The sequence below is a fragment of the Pan troglodytes genome, chromosome 3 (genome assembly GCF_028858775.2).
Source record: "Pan troglodytes isolate AG18354 chromosome 3, NHGRI_mPanTro3-v2.0_pri, whole genome shotgun sequence".
Classification (NCBI taxonomy): Eukaryota; Metazoa; Chordata; class Mammalia; order Primates; family Hominidae; genus Pan; species Pan troglodytes.
The window spans coordinates 129,042,080-129,069,863 of record NC_072401.2 but is presented as its reverse complement, the minus strand read 5'-3'; the positions used below and the strand labels follow the sequence as shown (position 1 = coordinate 129,069,863).

At 37.5% G+C, this 27,784-nt stretch overlaps 1 protein-coding gene and 1 pseudogene across 9 annotated transcripts; both read right to left on the bottom strand.

The window, feature by feature from the left end:
- Nucleotides 1-4,122: 4,122 nt before the first annotated feature.
- On the bottom strand, nt 4,123-25,906 carry PLK4 (polo like kinase 4). 9 transcript variants are annotated; one of them, XM_016952176.4, is made up of 17 exons: nt 25,842-25,906; nt 21,990-22,431; nt 21,215-21,310; nt 19,785-19,880; nt 19,589-19,703; nt 16,411-17,431; nt 15,643-15,743; nt 12,935-13,305; nt 11,974-12,078; nt 11,489-11,591; nt 10,656-10,805; nt 9,754-9,887; nt 9,568-9,659; nt 9,291-9,438; nt 8,078-8,218; nt 6,272-6,378; nt 4,123-4,754 (listed from the first exon to the last, which is right to left on the bottom strand). In XM_016952176.4, the coding sequence occupies exons 2-17, from the start codon at nt 22,017-22,019 to the stop codon at nt 4,652-4,654; spliced, it is 2,913 nt and encodes a 970-aa protein (XP_016807665.1). In that variant the 5' UTR covers nt 22,020-22,431; nt 25,842-25,906; the 3' UTR covers nt 4,123-4,651. The 9 variants fall into 9 exon arrangements, with proteins under 9 accessions (XP_016807665.1, XP_016807667.1, XP_063665912.1 ...); XM_016952178.4 differs by lacking the exon at nt 25,842-25,906 and having other exon boundaries at nt 16,513-17,431; nt 21,990-22,311; XM_063809842.1 differs by lacking the exon at nt 25,842-25,906 and having other exon boundaries at nt 19,785-19,876; nt 21,990-22,293.
- On the bottom strand, nt 11,088-11,179 carry LOC112209081 (U6 spliceosomal RNA; annotated as a pseudogene).
- Nucleotides 25,907-27,784: the final 1,878 nt, after the last annotated feature.

Genomic DNA, 27,784 nt, shown 5'->3' with positions numbered 1-27,784 from the left:
TAAAGATGTTCTTTGAAACCAACGAGAACAAAGACACAACATACCAGAATCTCTGGGACGCATTCAAAGCAGTGTGTAGAGGGAAATTTATAGCACTAAATGCCCACAAGAGAAAGCAGGAAAGATCCAAAATTGACACCCTAACATCACAAAAGAACTAGAAAAGCAAGAGCAAACACATTCAAAAGCTAGCAGAAGGCAAGAAATAACTAAAATCCGAGCAGAACTGAAGGAAATAGAGACACAAAAAACCCTTCAAAAAATTAATGAATCCAGGAGCTGGTTTTTTGAAAGGATCAACAAAATTGATAGACCGCTAGCAAGACTAATAAAGAAAAAAAGAGAGAAGAATCAAATAGACACAATAAAAAATGATAAAGGGGATGTCACCACCGATCCCACAGAAATACAAACTACCATCAGAGAATACTACAAACACCTCTACGCAAATAAACTAGAAAATCTAGAAGAAATGGATAAATTCCTCGACACATACACTCTCCCAAGACTAAACCAGGAAGAAGTTGAATCTCTGAATAGACCAATAACAGGAGCTGAAATTGTGGCAATAATCAATAGTTTACCAACCAAAAAGAGTCCAGGACCAGATGGATTCACAGCCGAATTCTACCAGAGGTACAAGGAGGAACTGGTACCATTCCTTCTGAAACTATTCCAATCAATAGAAAAAGAGGGAATCCTCCCTAACTCATTTTATGAGGCCAGCATCATTCTGATACCAAAGCCGGGCAGAGACACAACAAAAAAAGAGAATTTTAGACCAATATCCTTGATGAACATTGATGCAAAAATCCTCAATAAAATACTGGCAAACCGAATCCAGCAGCACATCAAAAAGCTTATCCACCATGATTAAGTGGGCTTCATCCCTGGGATGCAAGGCTGGTTCAATATACGCAAATCAATAAATGTAATCCAGCATATAAACAGAGCCAAAGACAAAAACCACATAATTATCTCAATAGATGCAGAAAAGGCCTTTGACAAAATTCAACAACCCTTCATGCTAAAAACTCTCAATAAATTAGGTATTGATGGGACGTATTTCAAAATAATAAGAGCTATCTATGACAAACCCACAGCCAATATCATACTGAATGGGCAAAAACTGGAAGCATTCCCTTTGAAAACTGGCACAAGACAGGGATGCCCTCTCTCACCGCTCCTATTCAACATAGTGTTGGAAGTTCTGGCCAGGGCAATCAGGCAGGAGAAGGAAATAAAGGGTATTCAATTAGGAAAAGAGGAAGTCAAATTGTCCCTGTTTGCAGACGACATGATTGTTTATCTAGAAAACCCCATCGTCTCAGCCCAAAATCTCCTTAAGCTGATAAGCAACTTCAGCAAAGTCTCAGGATACAAAATCAATGTACAAAAATCACAAGCATTCCTATACACCAACAGCAGACAAACAGAGAGCCAAATCATGAGTGAACTCCCATTCACAATTGCTTCAAAGAGAATAAAATACCTAGGAATCCAACTTACAAGGGATGTGAAGGACCTCTTCAAGGAGAACTACAAACCACTGCTCAAGGAAATAAAAGAGGATACAAACAAATGGAAGAACATTCCATGCTCATGGGTAGGAAGAATCAATATCGTGAAAATGGCCATACTGCCCAAGGTAATTTACAGATTCGATGCCATCCCCATCAAGCTACCAATGACTTTCTTCACAGAATTGGAAAAAACTACTTTAAAGCTCATGTGGAACCAAAAAAGAGCCCGCATCGCCAAGTCAATCCTAAGCCAAAAGAACAAAGCTGGAGGCATCACACTACCTGACTTCAAACTAAACTACAAGGCTACAGTAACCAAAACAGCATGGTACTGGTACCAAAACAGAGATATAGATCAATGGAACAGAACAGAGCCCTCAGAAATAACGCCACTTACCTACAACTATCTGATCTTTGACAAACCTGAGAAAAACAAGCAATGGGGAAAGGATTCCCTATTTAATAAATGGTGCTGGGAAAACTGGCTAGCCATATGTAGAAAGCTGAAACTGGATCCCTTCCTTTCACCTTATACAAAAATCAATTCAAGATGGATTAAAGATTTAAACGTTAGACCTAAAACCATAAAAACCCTAGAAGAAAACCTAGGCATTACCATTCAGGACATAGGCATGGGCAAGGACTTCATGTCCAAAACACCAAAAGCAATGGCAACAAAAGCCAAAATTGACAAATGGGATCTAATTAAACTAAAGAGCTTCTTCTGCACAGCAAAAGAAACTACCATCAGAGTGAACAGGCAACCTACAACATGGGAGAAAATTTTCGCAACCTCCTCATCTGACAAAGGGCTAATATCCAGAATCTACAATGAACTCAAACAAATTTACAAGAAAAAAACAAACAACCCCATCAAAAAGTGGGCGAGGGACATGAACAGACACTTCTCAAAAGAAGACATTTATGCAGCCAAAAAACACATGAAAAAATGCTCATCATCACTGGCCATCAGAGAAATGCAAATCAAAACCACTATGAGATATCATCTCACCCCAGTTAGAATGGCAATCATTAAAGTCAGGAAACAACAGGTGCTGGAGAGGATGTGGAGAAATAGGAACACTTTGACACTGTTGGTGGGACTGTAAACTAGTTCAACCATTGTGGAAGTCAGTGTGGCGATTCCTCAGGGATCTAGAACTAGAAATACCATTTGACCCAGCCATCTCATTACTGGATATATACCCAAATGACTATAAATCATGCTGCTATAAAGACACATGCACATGTATGTTTATTGCGGCATTATTCACAATAGCAAAGACTTGGAACCAACCCAAATGTCCAACAATGATAGACTGGATTAAGAAAATGTGGCACATATACACCATGGAATACTATGCAGCCATAAAAAATGATGAGTTCATGTCCTTTGTAGGGACATGGATGAAACTGGAAACCATCATTCTCAGTAAACTATCGCAAGAACAAAAAACCAAACACCGCATATTCTCACTCATAGGTGGGAATTGAACAATGAGATGACATGGACACAGGAAGAGGAATATCACACTCTGGGGACTGTGGTGGGGAGGGGGGAGGGGGGAGGGATAGCATTGGGAGATATACCTAATGCTAGATGACGAGTTAGTGGGTGCAGCGCACCAGCATGGGACATGTATACATATGTAACTAACCTGCACAATGTGCACATGTACCCTAAAACTTAAAGTATAATAAAAAAAATAAAAATAAAAAAATAAATAAATAAAAAAGAAAATGTGGCACATATACACCGTGGAATACTATGCAGCCATGAAAAAGGATGAGTTCATGTCCTTTGCAGGGACTTGAAGCTGGAAACCATCATTCTCAGCAAACTATCACAAGATCAGAAAACCAAACACTGCATGTTCTCATTCATAAGTGGAAGCTGAACAATAAGAACACATGGGGCTGGGCGTGGTGCCTCATGCCTGTAATCCAAGTACTTTGGGAGGCCAAGGCGGGCAGATCACCTGAGGTGAGGGGTTCAAGACCAGCCTGGCCAACATGGCGAAACCCCATCTCTACTAAAAATACAAAAATTAGCTGGGTATGGTGGCATGCACCTGTAATCCCAGCTACTTGGGAGGCTGAGGCAGGAGAATCGCTTGAACCCGGGAGGCAGAGGTTGCAGTGACCCGAGATCGTGCCATTGCACTCCAGCCTGGGCGACAGAGTGAGACTCTGTCTCAAAAAAAAAAAAAACAAACCCACAAAAACACATGGACCTAGGGAGGGGAACATCACACACTGGGGCCTGTGGGGGATGGGAGGTTAGGGGAGGGATAACATTACGAGAAATACTTAATGTAGGTAACCGGTTGATGGGTGCAGCAAACTACCATGGCACATGTATACCTATGTAACAAAACTGCACGTTCTGCACATGTAACCCAGAACTTAATGTATAATTTAAAAAAAATTCATTAAAATATACCAAGATTTTCAGATAATAGAGAAACAATGTATTTAACATTTGCAAAATTAATATTTAAAATTTAATTGGCTCCTCAACAGGCAACAAAATTTAAAAAGTGAGTTTACTGGTAAGTTATTTAAAAATAAGTATTTAATTAAATGAATCAAAAGATAATGTAACTTATCACTATATTTATTTTTTTATAAAATGCATTTGCAAAAATGTTTCATCAGACACTGGTGTTACAAAAATAAATATAAAACAAATATACATGTTTACATATGTTACTTATAACATAAATACACATTATTTACATCTTCAAAAATTCCAAAATTCCAGCAGGTTTTGTCCATGATTCTCAACATGTCTGAGACGCAGGGAAAACAATAAAAGCACAAATAAACTACACATCATTTACATTTTTGCTTTTAAAAGATTGTTCAATACAAATATATGAACATAGTAAGTTCGGGGGTTATGGTCTAAGAGCAAAGTCAGGTGTTCTAGTTTATATCCACTATATTTAGTAAGTGATTCAAGTTTCATTCTTTGTTCTCTCAGAATACATCCTTTACATTATAGGTTAAAATTCTTTCATAGAAAGGCTTTCTGAAGACTTTATGTTAAATTAAAAAAAATCACTTTACTTGAAAGTCAACAAAAAAGTTATTTATTAAACTTATATGTCTGAAAGGAGTTTTAATCAATGAAAATTAGGAGTCGGATTAGAAAACATCAAAAGGATGGAAGACAGACACTGTAATTTCTGTTTGATGTAGTCTGGTAATTTTTCATTTTCTCCATACCTAAGTGAAGCAAAAGAAAAAAAGACAAAATCGTAACTGAATTACTTGGTTCTTATGAGAGTCCCAAAAAGCACATTATATTTTTCAGTAATTCTTCAATAACAAGAGGCACCTCAGAAAAATTATAACAATTATTTATTAGACACCTAAATCAAGTGAAGCATACAGTTTCTTTTCTTTTAAAACAGACCATTTTCTAAACACATTTAAGTAACAGAAGGAAAATTAGGTAAACTTGAACTGGCTTCGTAATTTCAAAAGCAAGCCAAAAATCTGGATTCCTCATTAAATTTAAAAGGCCCCGGACAGGCGCGGTGGTTAATGCCTGTAATCCCAGCACTTTGGGAGGCCAAGGGGGGTGGATTACGAGGTCAGGTGTTTGAGACCAGCCTGGCCAATATGGTGAAACCCTGTCTCTACTAAAAATACAAAATTAGCCAGGTGTGGTGGCGTATGCCTGTAATCTCAGCTACTCAGGAGGCTGAGGCAGGAGAATTGCTTGAACCCAGGAGGCAGAAGTTGCAGTGAGCCAAGTCGCACCACTAACTCGAGCCTGGGCAACAGAGCGAGACTCTGTCTCAAAAAAAAAAAAAAAAAAAAGCCCTAATTCTACAGAAAAATACCAAGCTAAACACATTATGAATATATTTCTATTTAAATGTTAACATTTTCCAAATGACCATAGCAAATAAAATGTTAACATGTATCCTGGGAACAAGGGTTTTACCCACTTTGCATCTGCATCCTTCCACTTTCTGGAGCACCTCAAAGAGCTTTTAACAAAGCCTCTCAGTTGAAACATAGTTATTTAAGTGATGGCACTGCATTATCTAAATTTAACACAAAAATGCAGTTGGTAGGTATCTACAGATTATATTTGTCCCAAGTACTTCCATTACAATAAGCACTTCTCATAAAAGAGAACGCCTGCATTGGCATCGTCAGTACCCTACTTTTAGTAAGTTCTGATTTAAATGAGGAAAGCAAATAACTCCTTGTTGTTCATATTGCCAGATTCCTTATTTTTGGCTGGGTGCCTGACACATATTTTCATATAGAATGAATATACACATTCAAAAAAGTCTTTCAAACATTAATCACGTTACATTAGATTGGGGATATAGCCTTTCATTTGGGAAAAATAAGCAGGTTATATCTTAAAGATTTCTTTTTTCTGTTCTTTTAAGTAAATAGGTTTGGTATATTATTTGAACCTAGAATTAAGAGTCCCTTACTTCTGAAAAGGGCCATCGAGTTACACTATGGAACAGTAAGGCTACAAGGAACCCAACCTCTTAGAGTGGATTATTTATACCAATTGCCTTGAGTTAATATAGATAATCATAAAATATGCATTAATGACTACATGAATTGCTAAGAATAATTAACAGTTTAAAGAATCACATGATCATTGTCAAAATGAAAGAAGTATCTTTATTAAATCATCCATTTCAACATATAGAGAAAGAGAAATTATAGCAAAGGGCTGAATCTCGACCAGTATTTTAAGAACTTACCTAGTTGTTTGACCATTTGGTGAGGTATAACTGATAGAAGACACTCCTGCCTGCACAACCAACTGGGACCCATCATTAAACTGAACCCACACAGCTCCACTAGTTAACTAGAAAAATAATAAGCATGGGTAAGAACAGGCACAGAAAAAAAAAAAAAACACAGCAGTAGTAGCACACAAAATCACTATACAGTAGAGGGTTTGTGGTTCTGTATTAATATTTAACATATTTAACAGGTTTTCCACAGTTAAAAAAAAAACTCTCTAAGTGACTACAAATTTGGGGCTACGATGGCAGAGCACTGAGAATATTCATGTCTTTTTCAGATTATTCCTTTAATAGCTAAGGTATTACAATATTAAAATTATTAGAAAGTGAATCCTGTTTCCCATTAATTTCCATTAGGATTTCTAAGTTTTTTGGTTGTTGGTTTTTTTCCCCCACAAGAAATATTTAGTATTTCTTAACAAGAAGAGATTTAGGGAATAAAAGCAACATTTTCTTTGTCCTTAAGCCACAAGAATTTCTTTCCTGGCCTGAGAATATTACATTTTAGCCTCTGAAACTTCTTCCTTTAGTCATTAATAGTCACAATGTGTCACTCAAAATGGAGAAGTGCATAGTACATGGACGCCAAATCAAACAGACCTAGGCTTACATCTAGACTCTGCCAACTTAAGAGTACAGTGTAGGATTGTGCAACTTAATCTACCAATATGAAGCATAATTTTACTATCTATAAAAGGAGATACAATTTACTAGGTTATTTTGGGGGATAAACTAGACAAAGTATGTGAAAAACATGGTAGGTACCACAAAGCAGGTGCTCAACAAATGTTACCTACCTCCATAAAGTACTAGGTTGCATTTACTTCACTGTTAAGTAAAAGTACATGTGTCAGGCTCAGAAGTCTCTCCAAGTTTCAAGATTTTAGATAATATACACATATAGGTTCACAACTACATAAAATTCTATAAGTTTGAAACTCAATATTGACTTCACTTTTTAAAAAAGATGGGGTCTTGCTTTGTTGCCCAGGCTGGCCTCAAACTCCTGGACTCAAATGACCCTCCCACCTCAGATTCTTGAGTAACTGGGACTATAGGCACGTGACATCACACCTGGCTTTCACGTGACTTTTAATGGAAAAATCCTTTTCTTCTTTTGCCAAATGAAAGTTACTCTACTGGCCAGGGGCAGTGGCTCACGCCTGTAATCTCAGCACTTTGGGAGGCTGAGGCAGGCAGATCACAAGGTAAGGGGATTGAGACCATCCTGGCTAACATGGTGAAACCCCGTCTCTACTAAAAATAGAAAAAATTAGCCCGGCTTGGCAGTGGGCGCCTGTAGTCCCAGCTACTCGGGAGGCTGAGGCAGGAGAATGGCGTGAACCCAGGAGGCGGAGCTTGCAGTGTGAGACTTTGTCTCAAAAAAAAAAAAAAAAAAAGAAAGTTACTCTACTAATATTGATTACAAATAATTTCCAAAATTTAAAACGTCCCAGATATCACACTCTACTCTTCACAATTAGTAATTATCATGACCTCTACTTTAAAAACTAATGGCAGAAGTGGTCACCCAAGCCTAGCAGGCAACCTCTTATCAGCAATGTCTGGAGTTTTCCAACTGAATACAAATTTAAGAAGTTAAAGTTTTTAATGATATAACCAATGTTAAAAGGTACAAAAACTTCCTTGTAAAAAGATATCATTACAATAATTTGTATTTTTTGGTAATTGTCTTATCAGTGTGAAAATGAAAAGAAATTCATACTGAGAAAATGCACTGTACTAGAAACTTCTCACCTGTGTAGCCCAACCAACATTTTTCACAAAAACAGATTTCAAAAGTTGTGCTGATTTAGGAAGACAATCTTTTAGACTATTAGAAGAGATGTCTGTTCCAGAAGCCGTAGTTGTAAGACCAAGTCCTTCATTTGTAACCATCTACAAAGAATAAAGGACAGGAAGATATTATTCCTCAGCATTTTTATAAGCCACATTCGGCAAAAGCAGACAATTATGAGATTTTTCATTAGCTTAATTTTTTTAAAAACAAACATTTTTTAACGAAAATATAACCACATTATTGGAAATTAGAAAAATACAGAAAAGAACCCCCCACCCTCCTGCACAATTGCTGTTTTCATTTTGGTGGATTTCTTTCATCTTTTTATCCCATGGCATGTTCTTTTTGTGCATGTGGGTGAGTACACACAAATATACACACCTATTTCTTTAATGTTGCATTTTTCTACACTGCTATATAATCTTCATCACCATGTTCATTAAATATATAATAAATTTAATCATGAGTCTATCATGAGCATTTAGGCAGTTAATGATATTTTACTAGTAAAAATAAAACAACTAGCCAGGCGTGGTGGCTCATGCCTGTAATCCCAGCACTTTGGGAGGCTGAGGCAGGTGGATCACAAGGTCAGGAGATTGAGACCATCCTGGCTAACATGGTGAAACCCCGTCTCTACTGAAAATACAAAAAAAATTAGCCGGGCATGGTGGCGGGCGCCTGTAGTCCCAGCTACTCGGGAGGCTGAGGCAGAAGAATGGTGTGAACCCAGGAGGCGGAGCTTGCAGTGAGCCGAGATCGTGCCACTGCACTCCAGCCTGGGCGACTCCGTCTCAAAAAAAACAAAAAAAAAAACTACATATGTGTATGTTAATACACTTAGCTTTCCCCAGAGGGCTGAGATTAGGGCTCATTGAGGTAACATTTAAACAGAGACTTGAAAAATAAGACTTACACATATAAAGTTAAGTGGTTGGGGAAAAGAGTTCCAGGTCAAGTGAACAGCATGTGAAAAGACCCTTTGACTTGTTTAAAGAACTGAAAGGAGGCCTTTGACGCTCAAACATAAATAGTATGGGATAAAGTGGCTCAGGATGAGGCTGGAAAAGTACGTAGATGATAGTAAAGCCACAATAAACTATTTTACAAGAAGGGCATCAGGCAATCATTGAAAGGTTTAAAGTACAGAAGTGACATATATTTACTTACAGAGGGATTAAGGATTGGTGCCTGTGTTGGAGAAGCAGCACTATGCATGACCATTCTGTTGAAAGATGCTCTATCTCTCGTTGGGTAATTTGAATCCACAGAAGGAGGAGGTGATAAGGCCTTAGGTGAACTAGTACTACCAGGTTTTCTGAAGGGGAAAAGTCCAAATATATTCCCCTGAAGCTTTCAATTTACAGAAAACTAAAGAATGTTTATAATATAAACGTCAAACTTTTAAAACATTTTAGCCATATGTTTAAAATTTTCAGACATTTACCTTCCTATGATTATTGGGAAAAAGGGAGCACTCCTAGTTTTCCTTTCCTCTTCTGAAATTATGGATTCCAGTGCTAAACAAATACGATGACCCTATTTCAAAAGAAGAGTGCTTCTGTCATTGTTTCACCTATGTCATTTGCAATCATTATTAATTGGTATGAAAAACCTACAATTAGGTATGTACCTCATTAGCATGGTCCATATACATTTTTATCTCCTCTTTCAAGCTATTAACTTCACTTTCACTTTTTAAAGTGTAAGACTTCCCTGTCTTTTCAATCACCTGAATGAAATCTTCTGTTTTGTGTATTTTTACCCCTAAAAAAAAAATCAGAAAACTGTTCTCTTATCCTTTTTAAAAATATTCCTAGATTTATATTTATTATCATACCAGTATATAATGGCTCCTGGATCAAGGTATCATTTTTATTCATTTATTGACTATTAATAAAATGAGACTATCAAAGCATTCAATAAATATGGATCATCCATTTTTTTCCCAACATATATCTGGTTTAAGCCTGATACTTTTACATTTTAAAAAATCGCTATATTCATACAAAAACATAATTGAAGGATAGCTATAATTATATGTGTACTGTGTGATATGAATGCTTTGCGTCCCTTAAAGGAGGTTTATAGATTAAAAAGTAGTTCATCTTTATAGAATAGATTTAGAAAATAAGAACATTCATCTTTACAGAATAGATTTAGACTCAACCCTATCCTTTTTGCTACATTTATAATTCTCATAATTTGGTATATGTCCATTTAAGGTTTCTAATAAGAAATAGGACATCGCGCATTTCATGTGATTTTTATACCACCAGCCTAGATGTAGTTAAACTGGAGCTAAGTAGAAAAAGAGGACTAATATACATATTATAGGATAAATTGTTTAAAGGAAGGCTAGATAAATTTTGATTAATATGATTTGACATGTATACTCCACTGTGCAATTTATATGTATAGTTAAATACATACACATCTTTAAAACTGACTGTGTTGAATTTTAAAAACCCACATATACGTAACTACTAAATTACAAACTAAAGGAACAAATTACCATTTCCAAATGGTACTTACCATCATAAAACCAAACCTCAAAATCAGCACCAGGAGAATTCTCCATCAAAATGCATTTAGCATATCTTGTAAAATAAGTGATTTTGGGAGATTTAGATCTTACAAGCTGTACAAACCTGGAAGCATATTGATATTTTCGCCAGTATTTTTCTAAGGAAAAAAAATACTTAACATTAGGGAAGAAAGTGTTGACCTGACATACAGTTTTATCTATTTATTGTGATTTCTAATAGGGTTACATTAGACAGGTTTTCTTATTCTTTTCTAAGAGTTATCTCAATGAAGGCTTACTATTCAGTACTTATGTCCATAGTCCATAATATCCAGAAACGAAACTGGGAGTCAAATTTGGTTAACTATAATTATAAATAATCATTTATGTAGCAGCACTGATTTCAAAGCTCAAAAGCCACATACATGGTGAATTATTTTTTAAATGCAGAATGCTTCACAAATTTGTGAGTCACAGGGGCCATGTTCTCTGTAACATTCCAACTTTAGTATACGTGCTCTGAAGCAAGCACAATGTTGAATTTTTTTTAACATAACTATAGCCACATTCTAAACAAGTATACAAATTACATTTGTGAGACATATGACTAATGTTCTAGAGTTAGTTTTTAAATAGAATATAGTACCATTATAACACAGAATATTAATAATAAACATTGCATTAAAGGCATACAACTCTCACCAGAAACAAAGTACAAGAATATGATATGACCTAAAGTTTGACTGAAGCTATTTATAATTTATTATATCTATATATAGAGTTTATACATATATACATATAAATCTACTATCAAAATTTATTCCCTGGTAAATTCACATACCTGGTAAATTGTCAAAGCTGTACCTACTGATGTTGTCAGTAGGTGAGGGTGGTCTATCAGCAAGAGGAAAACCTCTACCACCATTTGGATAATAAATAGTGATCTGCCAAAAGATTTTTTAAAAATTCTAATTACATGCCATTAAGTTCCAGTACTATATCTTGCTAAAACGTATACAAAGTGTTTAAATGTAACATTAAATATTATTTTATAGAAAAATGTTAAATATTCTGTAAAAGTAATTTTTTTGCTTTTTAACTTAAACCAAAAGTTTAGATTTTCTTACTAGATATAATTATTTTTAACACTGCACCAATTTATTTAAATATGTTTAATATGCTATTTCAATTTTTGAATTCCAGAGACACTATCATACTGGCAAACTGATTTTAAAAAAACTTACATCATTGTAAAATGAATTAGAATGCTAAACGTGCTTAAACGATAATTTGAAGTTGCAAGGTAATAAAGTAACTACACATTACCGTATTTCCATCACTAGATATCTGAAGAACTTCTTTCACATATTCTTGAGATGCATACTCCTTTACAAGCTCCACACACACCTCCTCTGAATCAAGTATGCTCACCTAAAAAAAAAAAAAACCCAAAATCAGTAATAATTTCTTTTGTTTACTAGAACAGCTCTGACATACATAATACTTAGGAGTACTTAACCATGGCAGAAACAAATATTGAAGTCAAAATCAAAGCTGCTTCACTACAACAGTCCAGATCAGAGGTATATTTGAGCACAACTGTGAACCATATGGTGCAAAGGTAAGAATGTATAATGAAGTGTGAAGTGATAATCAATGAGCAGAAAGCAAACAGAAGGTAGAGTGGAGAATAAGGACTTTGAAAAGATAATAGCAAGCCAAACAAAGGCAAGGATGAAATGGGAAGTCAAATGGGAACAAACAACAGGATAAAGATAGAATTAAAAAAACACACACCATTCTCAATTCACATACAATAATTTTTAAACTCTAAACTTAAATGTGCATATGCCTTTTCTTTAGTTCCAGAAGCTAAAAAAATAAAAGTTATATTTTCCAGTTTTTTAAAATTTGAGACGGGATTAAATTTACAAACAATAAAAATAGAAGCAAAGGATAATATTAGCTCACTGATTGGAATTGTGAACAAAATAATCTTTAACCAGCATATAGCCAGTATTATTTTAAAATGTTTTTCATTCAAATCTACTTTAAATTAATAATTTAAAATTCAAAACTTATCAGTATCATGTCACTATTATTAAGAAGATAGAGGGAAATAAGAGCTGTTTTTCCATAAACACCCAGTCTCTTTTCTCTTTAATAAAGTTGATCATGTATACACCCCAAAGTAAAAGGACATTACAGAGGACTAAAAAATATGTTCTCAAGAATTGTATTCTCAAGTAAAATGTTATTTAGTAACTTAAGAAGATAACAGACATACCACAGCCTTTTTGGTTTTCTGTCTGATTGGTTTTAACCTGTGAGCAACCAACGGAGATGTAATGCTTCTTAATGTACGATTCTGATAACCCAATGGTGGCTCCATACCCCTAGTCTTGCTCTGTTCAGAAAGAGGATCTGAGCCAAAAACACATTCTTGTTGGATTATCTCAGGTTTACTGTGAAGTGCAGTCATATATTTCATGGTATTTTGCTGTTTTACAGAATGTGCATTATCAGAAGCATCAGAGTTCTTTTTGACTTTTGTATCAGTCCGGGCATTTTTTGATGTGTCCTTCTGCAAATCTGGATGGCCCTGGAAGTCCCGGTTTGGGCTGATGCTGTCATATTCAGTAGTTTTTCTTAAATGAGCTACAATATACATAGAATGAAGCAATTTAGTAAATAACTAAAAACACAAGTCGACACAAAATAACGTCACTCTGATTATAATAGCATTTTTTGAACAAAAGAAATCTAGTTACAAAAAACAAAACAATAAGAGCTCATAATTTTCTAACAAATAAGCAGTTTAAGACATGACTTTGAAAGAACATTTTAAACCAGATCGTGAAGAAATGCCTTTAGTATTCCTAAGACTAAGACACAAAAGATATTAACATAAAATTAATTTTTCAATTAAGGCAAAAACTAGTCACTATATGGTCACCTATTAATCCTAAAGCATGCAACTGCCAATGTGCCAACAAAAGCAGATTTGAGTTCCCAAGTAATCATTCTACATGAGAAAAATATATAAATTTACTCTTTAAGCTAAGAACTGTCTAGCCCATCTTTACTTAGAAATACCTGCAATTAATGAAAATATGCAACTAAAAGCAAAAACACTATATGAACAGCTTTAACATTAATATTTAATATTACACATGTACTTGCACCAGCATTTTTTAAAAAAGTAATTAACTTTACCAATTTTTATTTTGTATGGTTTTAAAGTTCACATACAGAACAGTATCTTTTAAAGGCTTTAAATGATCAGATTATATAAAACTTGGTAAGGCAATTTTTCAATGCTAAACTAAAAATTTGAATTATATTTTTTTTCTTAAATGACTTTTTAGTGCTTTCCCCCCACTCTCCTTATGACAGAAAGTATTTTGTATCAAATAATATACTGAAAAATTGCAGGAACACTACTGGATTATTATAAACAAGGTTATTTCTCCATCTCAGACAAGTCTGTGTTACTAAATATAAGTATCTGTAAACACAACAGATGTGCAAAATTAAGTATGTGGCAGTTTTATAGTTTAAAAAACAAATCTGAATTATCATCTCTAATTACTATAAATAAAAAGATTAATTTCCTTTTGGGCTTCTGAGAATAATATACATTAAAAAAAGAGAATAGACTCAAGATAACATACAACTCTCTGATTAAATTACAGCTGTGTTATTTGCTTTGTCTATGAGGTAATACGATACTTAGTAAAAAATGATCTCCTCCTCTCCATATGTCTCTTTTATTCTTTTTTCCATCATTATTTCCCAATTCACCTTCTGTGAATCTGTCATGTTCATTAATGAGGAATGTTTAACCTTCAAACTCTGTATTATAAACAACATGACTTGGATGACAGCTGTTTAAAAATATTTAGGTTTTAGTAGCTCTGTACTTTAGTGTGAGGTCCCATTGGTACCCTATACTGTCCTTATCAGCTTCCACTTAAAAATAAGGTCAATCATCTTTTCATTATTTTATGGGCACTGATAGAAGGTGCTGATTATAGAGAGGCTGCAAGAGCAGGGGTTAAGAATAAAGTCTCTGAGCCAGACTACTTATGTTCAAACCCTGGCTCCTCTGCTGAATGGTCACATAGCTTGGGCAAATTAAGCTCTGTGTACCCAGTTTCCTCATCTGTAAGACGGAGATAGTAACAGTATCTTCCTCATGTTTTTTTGTGAGAACTTAATATATGTTAAACATTAAGGACAGTGGCTGACTTACAGCAAATATTCAAATATTGTAACAGAGCTTTATTGAGACGTACTGAAAATGCTTTTTTTTTTTTTTTTTGAGACAGTCTAGCTCTATCACCTAGACTGGAGTGCAGTGGCGTGATCTCAGCTCACTGCAACCTCTGTCTCCCTGGTTCAAGTGATTCTTGTGCCTCAGCCATCCGAGTAGGTGGGATTACAGGTGTGTGCCAGCAAACCCAGTTAATTTTTGTATTTTTAGTAGAGACGGGGTTTCACCATGTTGGCCAGGGTGGTCTCGAATGCCTGACCTCAAGTTACCTGCCTGGCTTGGCCTCCCAAAGTACTAGGATTACAGGCATGAGCCACCACGCCTGGCCAATGCTTTTTTTTTTTTTTTTTGACAGGGTCTCTGTCACACAGGCTGGAGTGCAGTGTGATCATAGCTCACTGCAGCCTTGAACTCCTGAGCTCAGGCAATCCTCCTGCCTCAGCTTCTCAAGTAGCTGGGACTACAGGTACATGCCACCACACTCAACTAATTTTTTATTTTTTGTAGACACAGGGTCTTGCTATGTGCCCAAACTGGTCTTGAACTCCTGGCCTCAAGCAATCCACCAGTCCTGGCCTCACAAGTGTTGGGATTACAGGCATGAGCTACTGCACCAAGCAAGAAAATGATTTTCTTTAAAAATCTCAAATAGAACACTGCAATGCTTGGTAAGTTTCCAAGTAATTAATTCTTGATTAAATACTCCATTAAAAACTCACCATTTATTTGCAGATTCCCAAACCACTGTTGTACGGTTTCAGTCTGAGGTGTCGGGTCTGCAAATGGAAAAGGAGTTTTTCCTGGACAAAGATGATTGGAGCTAAACAAACAAACAAAAAAATCCCATAAACTAATAAAAAATTATCAGGTAACTTTTTAAGGTAAAAATATTAGAAAAGGATTTCTTCTGATTTGAATACCTGAACATTTTAGAATAACTATAGAAAACAATATTGGCATAACTATGCTATCTTTAAAAAGCTAAACTCCCATGCCAAAATGCCCAGGGCACTTTGACAGCATTTCTGTATGGCTACTGCCCTCTTATAATTTAAGCATAAAAATCACAAAATGAACAGAAAGAGAAAAAAAACACACAATACAGTCACTAAAAATTAGTTTTCATATTGGAAGCAGTCAGAATTATGACCACTCAATCTCAGCTTTTCTATCTATGTATACAGTTATTATTAAGTACTTTAGGGGGTAAGGCATGACTAATACATATGATACTTTGCACTGGAGACTCACTCCATATAAAATTAAAAATGAGGCTAAAAATTTCCAAATATTAAACAATTTTATAAACACATTCATGAACACACACACTCCTGTTAAGACTGTTAACCACAGGTCAAAATCATGACAGTGGTTTTTTTTTTTTAGACATTCATTTCCCTGGTATCCCCCCGCTTACATGCAGCTTCATATTTATACTAGTGTAATGTTACCAAAAAACAAAATGCCTCTGATAGAATTATTCTTACAGTGCTTGATTGTTATCAGGTCTTTCAAAAGATCCAGAACTACTGGATGTCTTTTCTTTAAAGAAGTTAAAAATGTTGGCATTGTTGTCTGTGGGTGAGTACCTCTCTTCATTTTCACCTCCTCCTGATCTTTTGGACATTGAAAGCATTTCTGCTGAGTGACATCGTTCCATTGTATATGTTTTTGCTTGAGACTGACTATTAGAAGTGCCAGATCTATCAGAGGAATAAGCTCTACGAAGGTATCGAGAATGTGGCCTTTCTTCTGCATCTTGAATTACTCTTCCCCTTCCACTATTACTGGTTTCTTGATTTCCCCACTGAGTATAAAAACTGTTTCCATCTCCTGAAGAAGAAAAATCAGTTGAACTTTTATTCTTTGGAAATACAGTCATTTTATTTGGGAGTGGCTGACCAATCAAAAGTCTTCTTTTGTCAAATAAACTACCACTTATACTGGTACTGGAAGAAGCTGTAATTGCAGTAGAAATTGTGGCATGCCCACTATCAATTGAGTCTTCCACAGTTCCTAAATCTTTACTTTTTGTTGAAGAATTTCGGGACATAAAAGGATGGTCCAATACTGAAGACAGACTTAAACGATCTGCTGGATTTCTACGAAGTAACTGGTGAATAAGGTCCTTGGCCTCTATTGACAAAAAAGTTGGCATTTCATAATCTGCCAATACTACTTTATTTAATGTGTTCTTGACTGTGTCAGTGTCGAAGGGTGGTCTCCCGATAAGTAATGTATAAAACATACAGCCCAGGGACCAAACATCAGATTCAAGGCCATGTGCACTTCGAGTGGCAATTTCTGGTGAAATGTAGTTAGGAGTTCCACATAATGTATAGTGCTTTTCATGGGGCATTTTCAGTTGAGTTGCCAGCCCAAAATCAGCAATCTTGATGTTCATATTACGAGTCAGTAGGAGGTTAGAAAGTGTGAGGTCCCGGTGTAGTATACCATGAGAATGAAGATACAACATCCCTGTGATGATCTGGTGCATGAAGTGTCGAGCTGTTAGGATTTTAAAAAAGAGAATTTACAATTTAGAAACTCTGGAAGATTCAGTATCTAGTATTTAGTATACATTATGAAACCCAGGTAAATATTCTAGAGCACTGTAGTAGAACAGTGGCTTGGAGCTTAGATTTACCAGCCACTTCAATTACCAGCAATTATCAGAGTGGTACCAACACACCCCTCTAAAGAGATCATATTAACCTTTTTTTTTTTTTTTTTTTTTTTTTGAGACGGAGTCTTGCTGTGTCCCTTAGGCTGGAGTGCAGTGGCGCGATCTCAGCTCACAGCAAGCTCCGCCTCCCGGGTTCATGCCATTCTCCTGCCTCAGCCTCCCGAGTAGCTGGGACTACAGGCGCCCGCCACCGCGCCTGGCTAATTTTTTGTGTTTTTAGTAGAGACAGGGTTTCACTGTGTTAGCCAGGATGGTCTCAATCTCCTGACCTCATGATCCACCCACCTCGGCCTCCTAAAGGGCTGGGATTTCAGGCTTGAGCCACCGCGCCTGGCCTATCATATTAACCTTTAAGAAAACTAGGCATTCCTTTTAATCTTCGTTATTTCCAACTGATGAGCGTTTTACATGCAGTTAAGAGAAGCCTAATTTTTTTTTAGCAACTGAGAGTCATTAGGGTAACCATAGCAATTAAGAAAAACAATTGCACAAACGATTCATACATATATTCTAATTGTTAAAAAAAAGAAAAAGCTAAAGTTCCAACGATGTCTCCCAAACTTTCCCAAGTAATCAATTTGTAAGCTTTTTTTTTAAGATGGAGTCTTGATCTGTCACCAGGCTGGAGTGCAGTGGCACAATCTCAGTTCACTGCAATCTCTGCCTCCCGGGTTCAAGCAATTCTCCTGCCTCAGCTTCCTGAGTAGCTGGGATTACAGGAGAGCACCACCACACCGAGCTAATTTTTTTTGTATTTTTAGTAGAGACGGGGTTTCACCATGTCAGCCAGGATGGTCTTGATCTCCTGACCTTGTGATCCATCCACCTCAGCCTCCCAAGTAGCTAGGATGACAGGCATGAGCCACCGTGCCCGGCTAATTTTTGCATTTTTAGTAGAGATGGGGTTTTACCATATTGGCCAGGCTGGTCTCGAACTCCTGACCTCAGGTGATCTACGTGCCTCAGCCTCCCAAGGTGCTGGGATTACAGGCGTGAGCCACTGAGCCCAGCCTAATAAGGCCTTTTTTAATGAAGTATTATTAAAAAATGCAGTAGTCATTATCAAGATGAGTATCAATTTTTTTTCAATTTGTATTATTTCTTTGGAATAAACTTCCAACAATGGAATCTGAGTCAAAGAATATAAATATTTCCGTAACTCTAAATACATATGTCCGAATTGTTTTCCAAATGGCTTATATAGATTCAGATGTACAAGAAGCCTATAAGCAACTACTTCTGTTAGCTTGTCTGTAATCTCAGTTAGCAGAGCAAGATAACTTGAAAACAATCATTTGTGTCAATGTATAGACTTTATTTGGTTCTGCTTTGAACTGCAAAAAATTATGAGAAATTGAGGAAGTCTGAAGCTATATATTTGATAGTAAATAATTATTAGGTGTGATAATGACTTTGTGGCTACGTTTTTAAAGAAGTCTATACTTTGAAATATTTATAGTTAAAAATATGTCTATAATTTGCTTCAAAATACTTTGGAAAATCAAGGTAGTAAAAACAGTAAAGATGAAATAATATGACCATGAGTCACTAGTTTTGGAAGCTGAGTGTTAAGTTCAGGGGACTCATTATAGCACACTACCTGTATGTTTCATGTTTTCTATAATAAACAGTTTCAATGGCTATTTGTGCTTGATTTAGAACTACTTTATAGTCACCAATGACATCCTAAAAAGGTTACTACATTTGAAAAGATACACAGTAAACTGCTACCAATAATTTAATTTAAAATGTGGTTTTAAGGACAGAAGGATAACAAATTTCTTACTTTACTACCGTAATAATTGAATTGTTTTAAGAATTAGCAGCTTGGGATGTAGGAAATCTCCTTTTCTAGCTTAAAGTAATAATTCAAACAGTTTTACTATATATTACAAAATAGCATATTCCTCAAAACTACACTTTAAAATGCAAAACTTTTATCCACCCAAACAAAACAAACAAAAAAAACACACACCTACCTTCATTTTCTGAGAAGGGTTTCACTCTATTCTTTAGATACCTGTTCATTTCTCCATTATGGCACATTTCTAATACCAGATACACATAATTGCTATCTTCAAAATAGTTATAAAGCTGAAATGTGAAAGGGCATAATAAATTAAAATATACAAAAATTCAGTGTCCTTGGTCACTTCTACAAAATTTATATCTTACCTCCAAGATAGAAGGATGTTTCAATTGGCAATGTATTTTCACCTCATTTTGGACTCTCTGTACCATTCCTGCTTTGTACATGGCTTTCTTATCTATCTAAAAATAACAGGTTTAAATGTTGACAGACTTTCAAATATAAACTGGTTAAAAGTGAACTTTGAAAATAAAGTATACTTTAAAATAGACTGAAGTCCTTTTATACGTCTTTGCGGTCAACCTACTGTTATCTGTTTTCCCCATGCACCTAGCAGAGTGCTCGGCAGAGAGGATGCTTGGTAAAAGTTTGCCCAATTAATTCTAATATCCTATCTCAATTTAAATAATCTAATAGCACAACTAGCCTATTAAGAAAAAAAATATCCCAATTCAGGCAAATTTTAGAGCAAAACCTCCAGTTCTTTTTCTAAGTGGTTTAGATAAATGATTTTTTTTTTTTTTAAAGGCAGGGTCTCACTGCCACCTAGGCTGGAGTGCAGTGGCACGATCACAGTTCACTGCAGCCTCAACCTCCCAGGCACAATCTGTCCTCCCACCTCAGCCTCCTGAGTAGCTGGGACCACAGGCACATGCCACCACGCCCGGCTAATTTTTTTTTTTGAGATGGGAATTTAGCTCTTGTTGCCTGGGCTGGAGTGCAATGGCGCGATCTCGGCTCACCACAACCTCTGCCTCCCGGGTTCAAGCGATTCTCCTGCTCAGCCTTCAGAGTAGCTGGGATTACAGGTGTGCAGCACCACACCCGGCTAATTTGGTATTTTTAGTAGAGATGGGGTTTCTCTATGTTGGTCAGGCTGGTCTTGAACTACCGACCTCAGGTGATCCACCCGCCTCGGCCTCCCAAAGTGCTGGGATTACAGGCGTGAGCCACCGTGCCCAGCAGCAGCTAATTTTTGTATTTTTGGTAGAGAGGAGGTTTCACCATGTTGCACAGTTGTTTTCAAACTCCTGAGCTCAGGTGATCCACCTGCCTCAGCCTCCCAAAGCGTTGAGATTACAGGTGTGAGCCACCCACCCGGCTGACAAATAATTCTTAATTTGCTTATGTTTATGTTACTCCTATTAGGCTGACTTCTAACAATCAAGAATAATATTTTGTATGTTACAGGGAAATACAAAATTATACACAGTGAACTATAAACAAATTATTTGTTAGTTGATTTCTACTCATTACTCCAAGTATGGATAATTACACCACATACGAGGTCTACTGAACATTAATGAAGATAAAACTTATTTAAGCAAGGTCAAGGCTTTCCTAAAATATTTTTAAGCTCAACGGCTGGACTTGGCACTATTGTCTTCTGCCTATGCAAAGTGTTCCTTACACTATAATCAAAGGAAAGGCTAGTAGATAAGGAGTTTCTGACATCTCTGATACCTCTCTAGTTACTTGCAAAGTACAGGAGAGAAGTTGATTAGTTTATTCTTACCATTTTGATTGCAACTTCCAAACCAGTGTGAATGGACTCAGCTCTGTAGACACCAGCAAATGATCCTTTACCAAGCAGATTTCCAACTTTAAAATCCTTAAAAGTTAAAATTAAAGATTATGTGTGATGACTCACAGTAGAAAGGAAGATGGGAAGGGGCTGGAAAAAGAAGATAAAATGGATCGAGTGGGGAATTTGACAAAATTCAAGCAGGTATTACACCTCGATGCAGCAGGTGTCTAGGGTGGAAGGCATGTTGACTCCGTGCGGGGATACCTGCGCTTCCAGGCTGGACTGGAAGCTCAGGGTGATGGTGCACCCTAGTGATCTGGTTCCTCAACCTCAGTGCAGCCTAAGCGCCCTCCTCCCATCTCCAGCCAATCCCCAGGAGCGGAGGGCTTGGTCAGAATCCCGCCGCAGCTCCCGCCGGAGATAACCGCCATCCCCTTGGAGAAGTGGGAGGTAGCCCTGCTCTGCTCTAACGCGGTAGCTCGGGCGGGATTGCTGAAAGAAAGCCGCAGTGCCTCGGGACACTGCCTGGGGACACTGCCGGGCGGGGAGGGACTCACCTGTCCCGCCTTCCCTACTCTTGTCTCTTGAGGGGCGGGCCGCTCCGCCCCTAAACAGCTGGGGTCTGGGCCGTTGGGACCCTCCCTAAGCACCTCGGTGCCCGCCCCGCAGCCGTTAGCTTCGTTCGCTCCCCTTCCCACAGCGGTCTCGTGTCCTCCCACAATTACTCCCACCCGCCCCGCTGCAGACTGCCGAGTCTTTTCACCTCGATCTTCTCCCCGATGCAGGTCGCCATATTTCCAGGCTCTGGCCTGGGTTCTCCGGATTAGCTTCCTTCACGCAGTCCCTTCGAGGCAGCGCTCCAAGCAGCCAGCCGGCCTTGGCGCCCATCAGGCTCGGCTCTCTAAACCGCCGCTCCAGGCGACGACGCTGAAACCACGGAAAGTTCTCCCTGACACCTTCCGAGGCCTGGGCGGTGCCTCTGGGCTCCCATTTTGAAAATCTCCCGCCGCTTGCCGTCCGAGCTAGGCTGGTGGTGACGTAACGAGATGGATCGCTCCGGAAAGGCTGCGCCGGGGCGCGCATGCGCGGCAGACCTTCCTTTGCGGCCGGCCCAGGGTTCTAGACTTCGGGGCCAAGGGCCGGAAGCGCTGCGGAGAGTTTAGTTCGGGCGGGAGGCTGTCTCGGGCCCACTCTCGGAAGAACTTCTGCAAGACGGGTAAAAGAGCAGGCCTTAAAGATGGGACACTTATGGCTGATCGGTTACTTCACGGTCCGAAATACCACTTCTAATTCCGGAAAGGGTTTAAAACTATTTTAAAATGTCAAGCGTTTAAGACTTGACGGAACAGGGCAAAAAACATTACCTTCCTTTAAGGAACACCGTTTACACCACTACCGCTTATTCCGTAGTTTGTTATAACTGTAGTTAATGTGTACGGTACCTTAAGAAAACGAACTCCATTCTTTATTTTGGCAAACTCCTAAGTATTTAATATTATAATGTCATTTGTATAATAATTTACAGTTAGATCTCTCATACACATAATTTGTATGGATCAAAAGAGACCTCTGTAAGTTTGGGATGGTGTTTTGCAGTTGAGAAAAGTGTGATGCTTAAGGAAAGATATTTAACAAACAGAAGTAGCGCACAAACTTAGATCTTCTGTTATTAAGTGAAAGCTCTTTTCCTTGAGGTTAGTGTATATTTCTTTTTCTTTTTCTTTTTTCTTTTGAGATGGAGTCTCGCTCTGTCGCCCAGGCTGGAGTGCAGTGACTCGATCTCGGCTCACTGCAGCCTCCATCTCCTGGGTTCCAGCGATTCTCCTTCCTCAGTCTCCCGGGTAGCTGGGATTTACAGGTACGCGCCACCACGACTGGCTAATTTTTGTATTTTTAGTAGAGACGGGGTTTCACCATGTTGGCCAGGCTGGTCTCGAAGTCCTGACCTCAGGTGATCCGCCTGCGTCGGCTTCCCAAAGTGCTAGGAATACAGGCGTGAGCCTCCATGCCCGGCCCATTTTTTTTTTTAAACTTTTTATTTTCAAATAATTTTAAGCTTACAGAAAAGTTGTAAGAATAATAGAGAACTCCTGTTGTCCTTTACTCAGATTAACCAATTCTTAACATTTTGCCACACTTGTTTTACTATTCTTCATGTGTAATATACATGTATAAATATATAAATAAGCCTATTATTTGTATTTTATGAATCATTCTAAAATAGGTTACATACACTATGCTCTTATACCCCTTATTTCTAAAGTGTGAATTTCTTAAGAACCAGGGTATCCTCTCGTATGTTTATCAAATTAAGGATATTTAGCATTGATACAATATTTATATTTAATCTGATCTACAGTTCATATTCCGATTTGTCAATTGTTCCAGTAATGTCTTTAACATTTTTTCCTTCCAGTATAGATCTAGTACAGGATCACATACCGTATTTAGTTACCATATCTTTTTAATTTCCTTTAATATGGAAGAGTTCCTCAGCATTTGTATTTTTGTGACATTGAGATTTTTGAAGAGTGCAGGCCAATTATTTATCATTCGTTCATTTGTTCATTCCAGTATTACTGAGGTATAGTTGACAAAAATTGTATTTATTCAAGTTGTACAGCATGATGATTTCATATACATTGTGAAATGATTACAACAATCAAATTAACACATTGTCACCACTCTTAGGGGTGTGTGTGTGTGTGTGTGTGTGTGTGTGTGTGTTACGGGCCAGTTATTTTACAGAATCTTCCCTACTTTGGGTTTGTCTTGTGTTTCCTCATGATTAGATTCAGGTTATGTATTCCTGATTGTAATATTACATACATGAGGTTATATTCTTTCCAAGAGACCACATTTGGAGGCACGTGATATTGTTTGTCTCTCATTAGTGATGTTAATTTGATCCCAGTTTCTCCACCGTATAAATTGCTGGTTTTCTACTTGCAACTAATAAGCAATCTATGGGGGAGATACTTGAATTTCCTGCAAATATTCTGCTCCTCAGCAAACCCCTCTCTCACAATTTAGCAGTATTATTGATTTTTCCTAAACTAGTCTTTACTATGATAGTTACAAAATGATAATTGTTCTCTTTCCATATGTATTAGAAACAATTTTGCCAAAAAGATAAGCCCCGCCTGGTGTGGTGGCTCAAGTCTGTGATCCCAGCACTTTGTGAAGTTGAGGCAAGCAGATCGCTTGAGCCCAGGAGTTCCAGAGCAGCCTGGGCAAAATAGTGGAAACACAGTCTCTACAAAAAATACAAAAATTAGCCAGGGGAGGTGACTTGCACCTGTGGTCCCAGCCACTCAGGAAGCTGAGGTGGAAAGATCACTTGAGCCTGGGTGGCAAAGGCTGCAGTGTGCCAGGTTCATGCCACTGCACCACAGCCTGGGCGACAGAGCGATACCCTGTCTCCAAACAAACAAACAAAAAACAACCAGAAGAGCCCTACATTTTGCCCTGTTTAATGATATACAGATGGTCCCCAACTTATTATGATGGTACAATTTATGATATTTTGTCTTTACAATGTATTTATAAGGCTATTAAATGCATTTTTTGACTTAGGATATTTTTGACTCATGATGAATTTATTGGGATGTAGCCCCCTCATAATTCAAGGAACATCTGTGTTTTCAGTATGAATTTAGGGATTCCCAGATTATTGAATCAGTTATAATCCATTTCCTCAAAGGATTATAATCCATTACAATCTTATTTTGGTGTTCAAAGTGTCTGAGATTTGTTTAGTGAGAGCTCCTTTCAACCTAGCTGTTTTGATAGGACATATATATATAAAAGCAGTTCTTTACTTTCTGGTACAACAAGATGTTCTAATTTTATTTTGGGCTTTCTCTCACCCAGCACTGAAAGGAGCCATTTCTGCAAAGTGTCCTGACACCTTACAGTAGAAAATGGTGCTTAAAAAACAATATCTGGGAGCTTAGCAAGCTTATTGCGACTTAGGTGTCATTGCATCTATGCCTTTTCAGCAGATGAAACTAAAGAAAAAAATATTAGTAATCATGAGTTCAAGCTGATATCACCAATTCTAATCTAATTTCACATAGTTGTTCCTACTACCTTAAATTTCTATTTAATCACTGTTACCATATATACATAATTTTAAAAATCAAATTGTTTTATAACAAATATTAATAACAAGCATACAAACTCTGCATTTCTGCTTCCCAGATGCAACCCTCTTCAATTCATTTAACTGTTCATTTTTATATATTCTACCGTATTTCTAAATAACATGCTTATTTTCTTTTTTGATTTTTTTCAGTTATAGATTTAGCTCTATTAACTTTCTATTGTGGAAGATGAGGAACTATTTCTTTAGTTGCTTTTACTTTCACCCCTTTTCTTTTTCTTTTTTTTTTCTTTTTTTGACACAGCGACTTGCTCTGTCACCCAGGCTGGAGTGCAATGGCATGATCTCAGCTCACTGCAACCTCTGTCTCCCAGGTTCAAGCGATTCTCCTGCCTCAGCCTCCTGAGTAGCTGGGATTACAGGCACACGCCACCACACCTAGCTAATTTTTGTATTTTTAGTAGAGACGGGATTTCACCATGTTGGCCAGGCTGGTCTCAAACTCCTGACCTCAGGTGATCCATCTGCCTCAGCCTCCCAAAGTGCTGGGATTACAGGTGCGAGGCACCATGCCTGGCCACTTTCATCCCTTTGTGTCCTCAGTTCTTGTGACCTCATTCTCTAAATGTAATTACCTCATAAGTTTTTGTTTTTTCTTTGAGACTGAGTTTCACCCTTTGCCCAGGCTGGGGTGCAATGGTGCGATCTCAGCTCACTGCAACCTCTGCCTTCCAGGTTCAAGCGATTCTCCTGCCTCAGCCTCCTGAGTAGCTGGGATTACAGGCATGTACCACCAAGCCCGGCTAATTTTTGTGTATTTTTAATAGAGACGGGGTTTCTCCATGTTGGTCAGGCTGGTCTCGAACTCCTGACCTCAGGTGATCTGCCTGCCTCCGCCTCCCAAAGTGCTGGGATTACAGATGTGAGCCACCGCGTCCGGCCTAACTTTTTTTTTTCTTTGAGACAGAGTCCCCCTCTGTCGCCTAGGCTGGAGTGCAGTGGCGCAATCTTGGCTTACTGCAACCTCTGCCTCCTGGGTTCAAGCAATTCTTGTGCCCCAGCCTCCCAAGTAGCTGGTATTATAGATATGTGCCACCATGCTCTGCTAATTTTTGTATTTTTCATAGAGACAGGGTTTTGCCATGTTGGCCAGGCTGGTCTTAAACTCCAGACTTCAAGTGATCCACCTGCCCCAGCCTCCCAAAGTGCTGGGATTGCAGGCATGAGTCACCATGCCTGGCTACCTCGTAACTTTTGTTTCTCAATATTCAGAGTTTACAATGTTATTACAATTAAGTAAATATTACAGCTGAGATACACAAAATCCTTTCCCCTCTTTGTATAACTTTTAGTTACTTCTACGGTTTAAGAAAATAGAGAACAAAGCTAGTGCTCTGAACAGCACTTTAAGGAATAGTGATGTGTAATTCTGAGGAAGCTGTGTTAAGACTATCTCATCTCATATCTTTACTTGAAATAATGTTTTCCTCTGAGATAGTCTGAGTCAAGAGATAATTCTTTACTAAGATAGTCTATTGGCTATATATAGGGGCTATGTATAGATGAAGGGATTGCAGGGAACTTTCATTTTCTACCTCCCATAGCCTTAATTTTTAAAATATTTATATTGAGCATGGAATTTTTTATTATAAAAAATTTTCAGGCAAAATGATAGGTAGAGAGAACAGTGCAATAATGAATTTCAAAGTTCAGTAATTTTTAGAAATGTGTCATAGGGTGAGTTTAACTTTTTTATGACTCTTTGAGTGAGGAGTTCCAGGTGGTGCCATGTCTGTGCAGTCTTAACCAACTGAGGAATCAGACCAGAATTTGGGCTGACCACAGCACCTAAAGGGGGTAGAAAAGCATACAGGGTGAGAGAAGGAAACCATAAATTCTATGCAAAAGCTCTGCCCAAATATTTGGCTGTGCCCTGAATTACACATGTGCTGTGCAGATTTTAATGTTAATTGCACAGATTTTTTTTAGCTGCTGCCCACTCCAAGGAAGATAGTTTGGAATTTGAGTTTAGCTCATTTAGATGTCTATAAAAACAACATAATGGTACTTTTTAAGACAAATATAACAAAATCTATTGTATCTAACATGAAGTTTTCAAAATGCCCAGGCTAAAATCTAAAATTAGTAGATATTAACAAAATAAGAAAATGTGACATGAAATTAAAAAAGACAAAACAGAATCAATAGAGACCAACCACAAAGTTGACCAAGATGAAAGAATTAGTATTTAAGGATTTAAAAGTAGCTATTATAACTATTATGCTCCAGAATGCAAAGGAATTTATGCTAGTAATGAATGAGCAAATAGGAATTTCAACACAGAAATAGGAACTAGAAAAAGAACCAAATGGAAATCATAGACCTGAAAAAAGGGCAAATGAAGACTTTGCTGAATGGGCTTAATAGTAGAGTGGGGATGACAGATGAAGGAA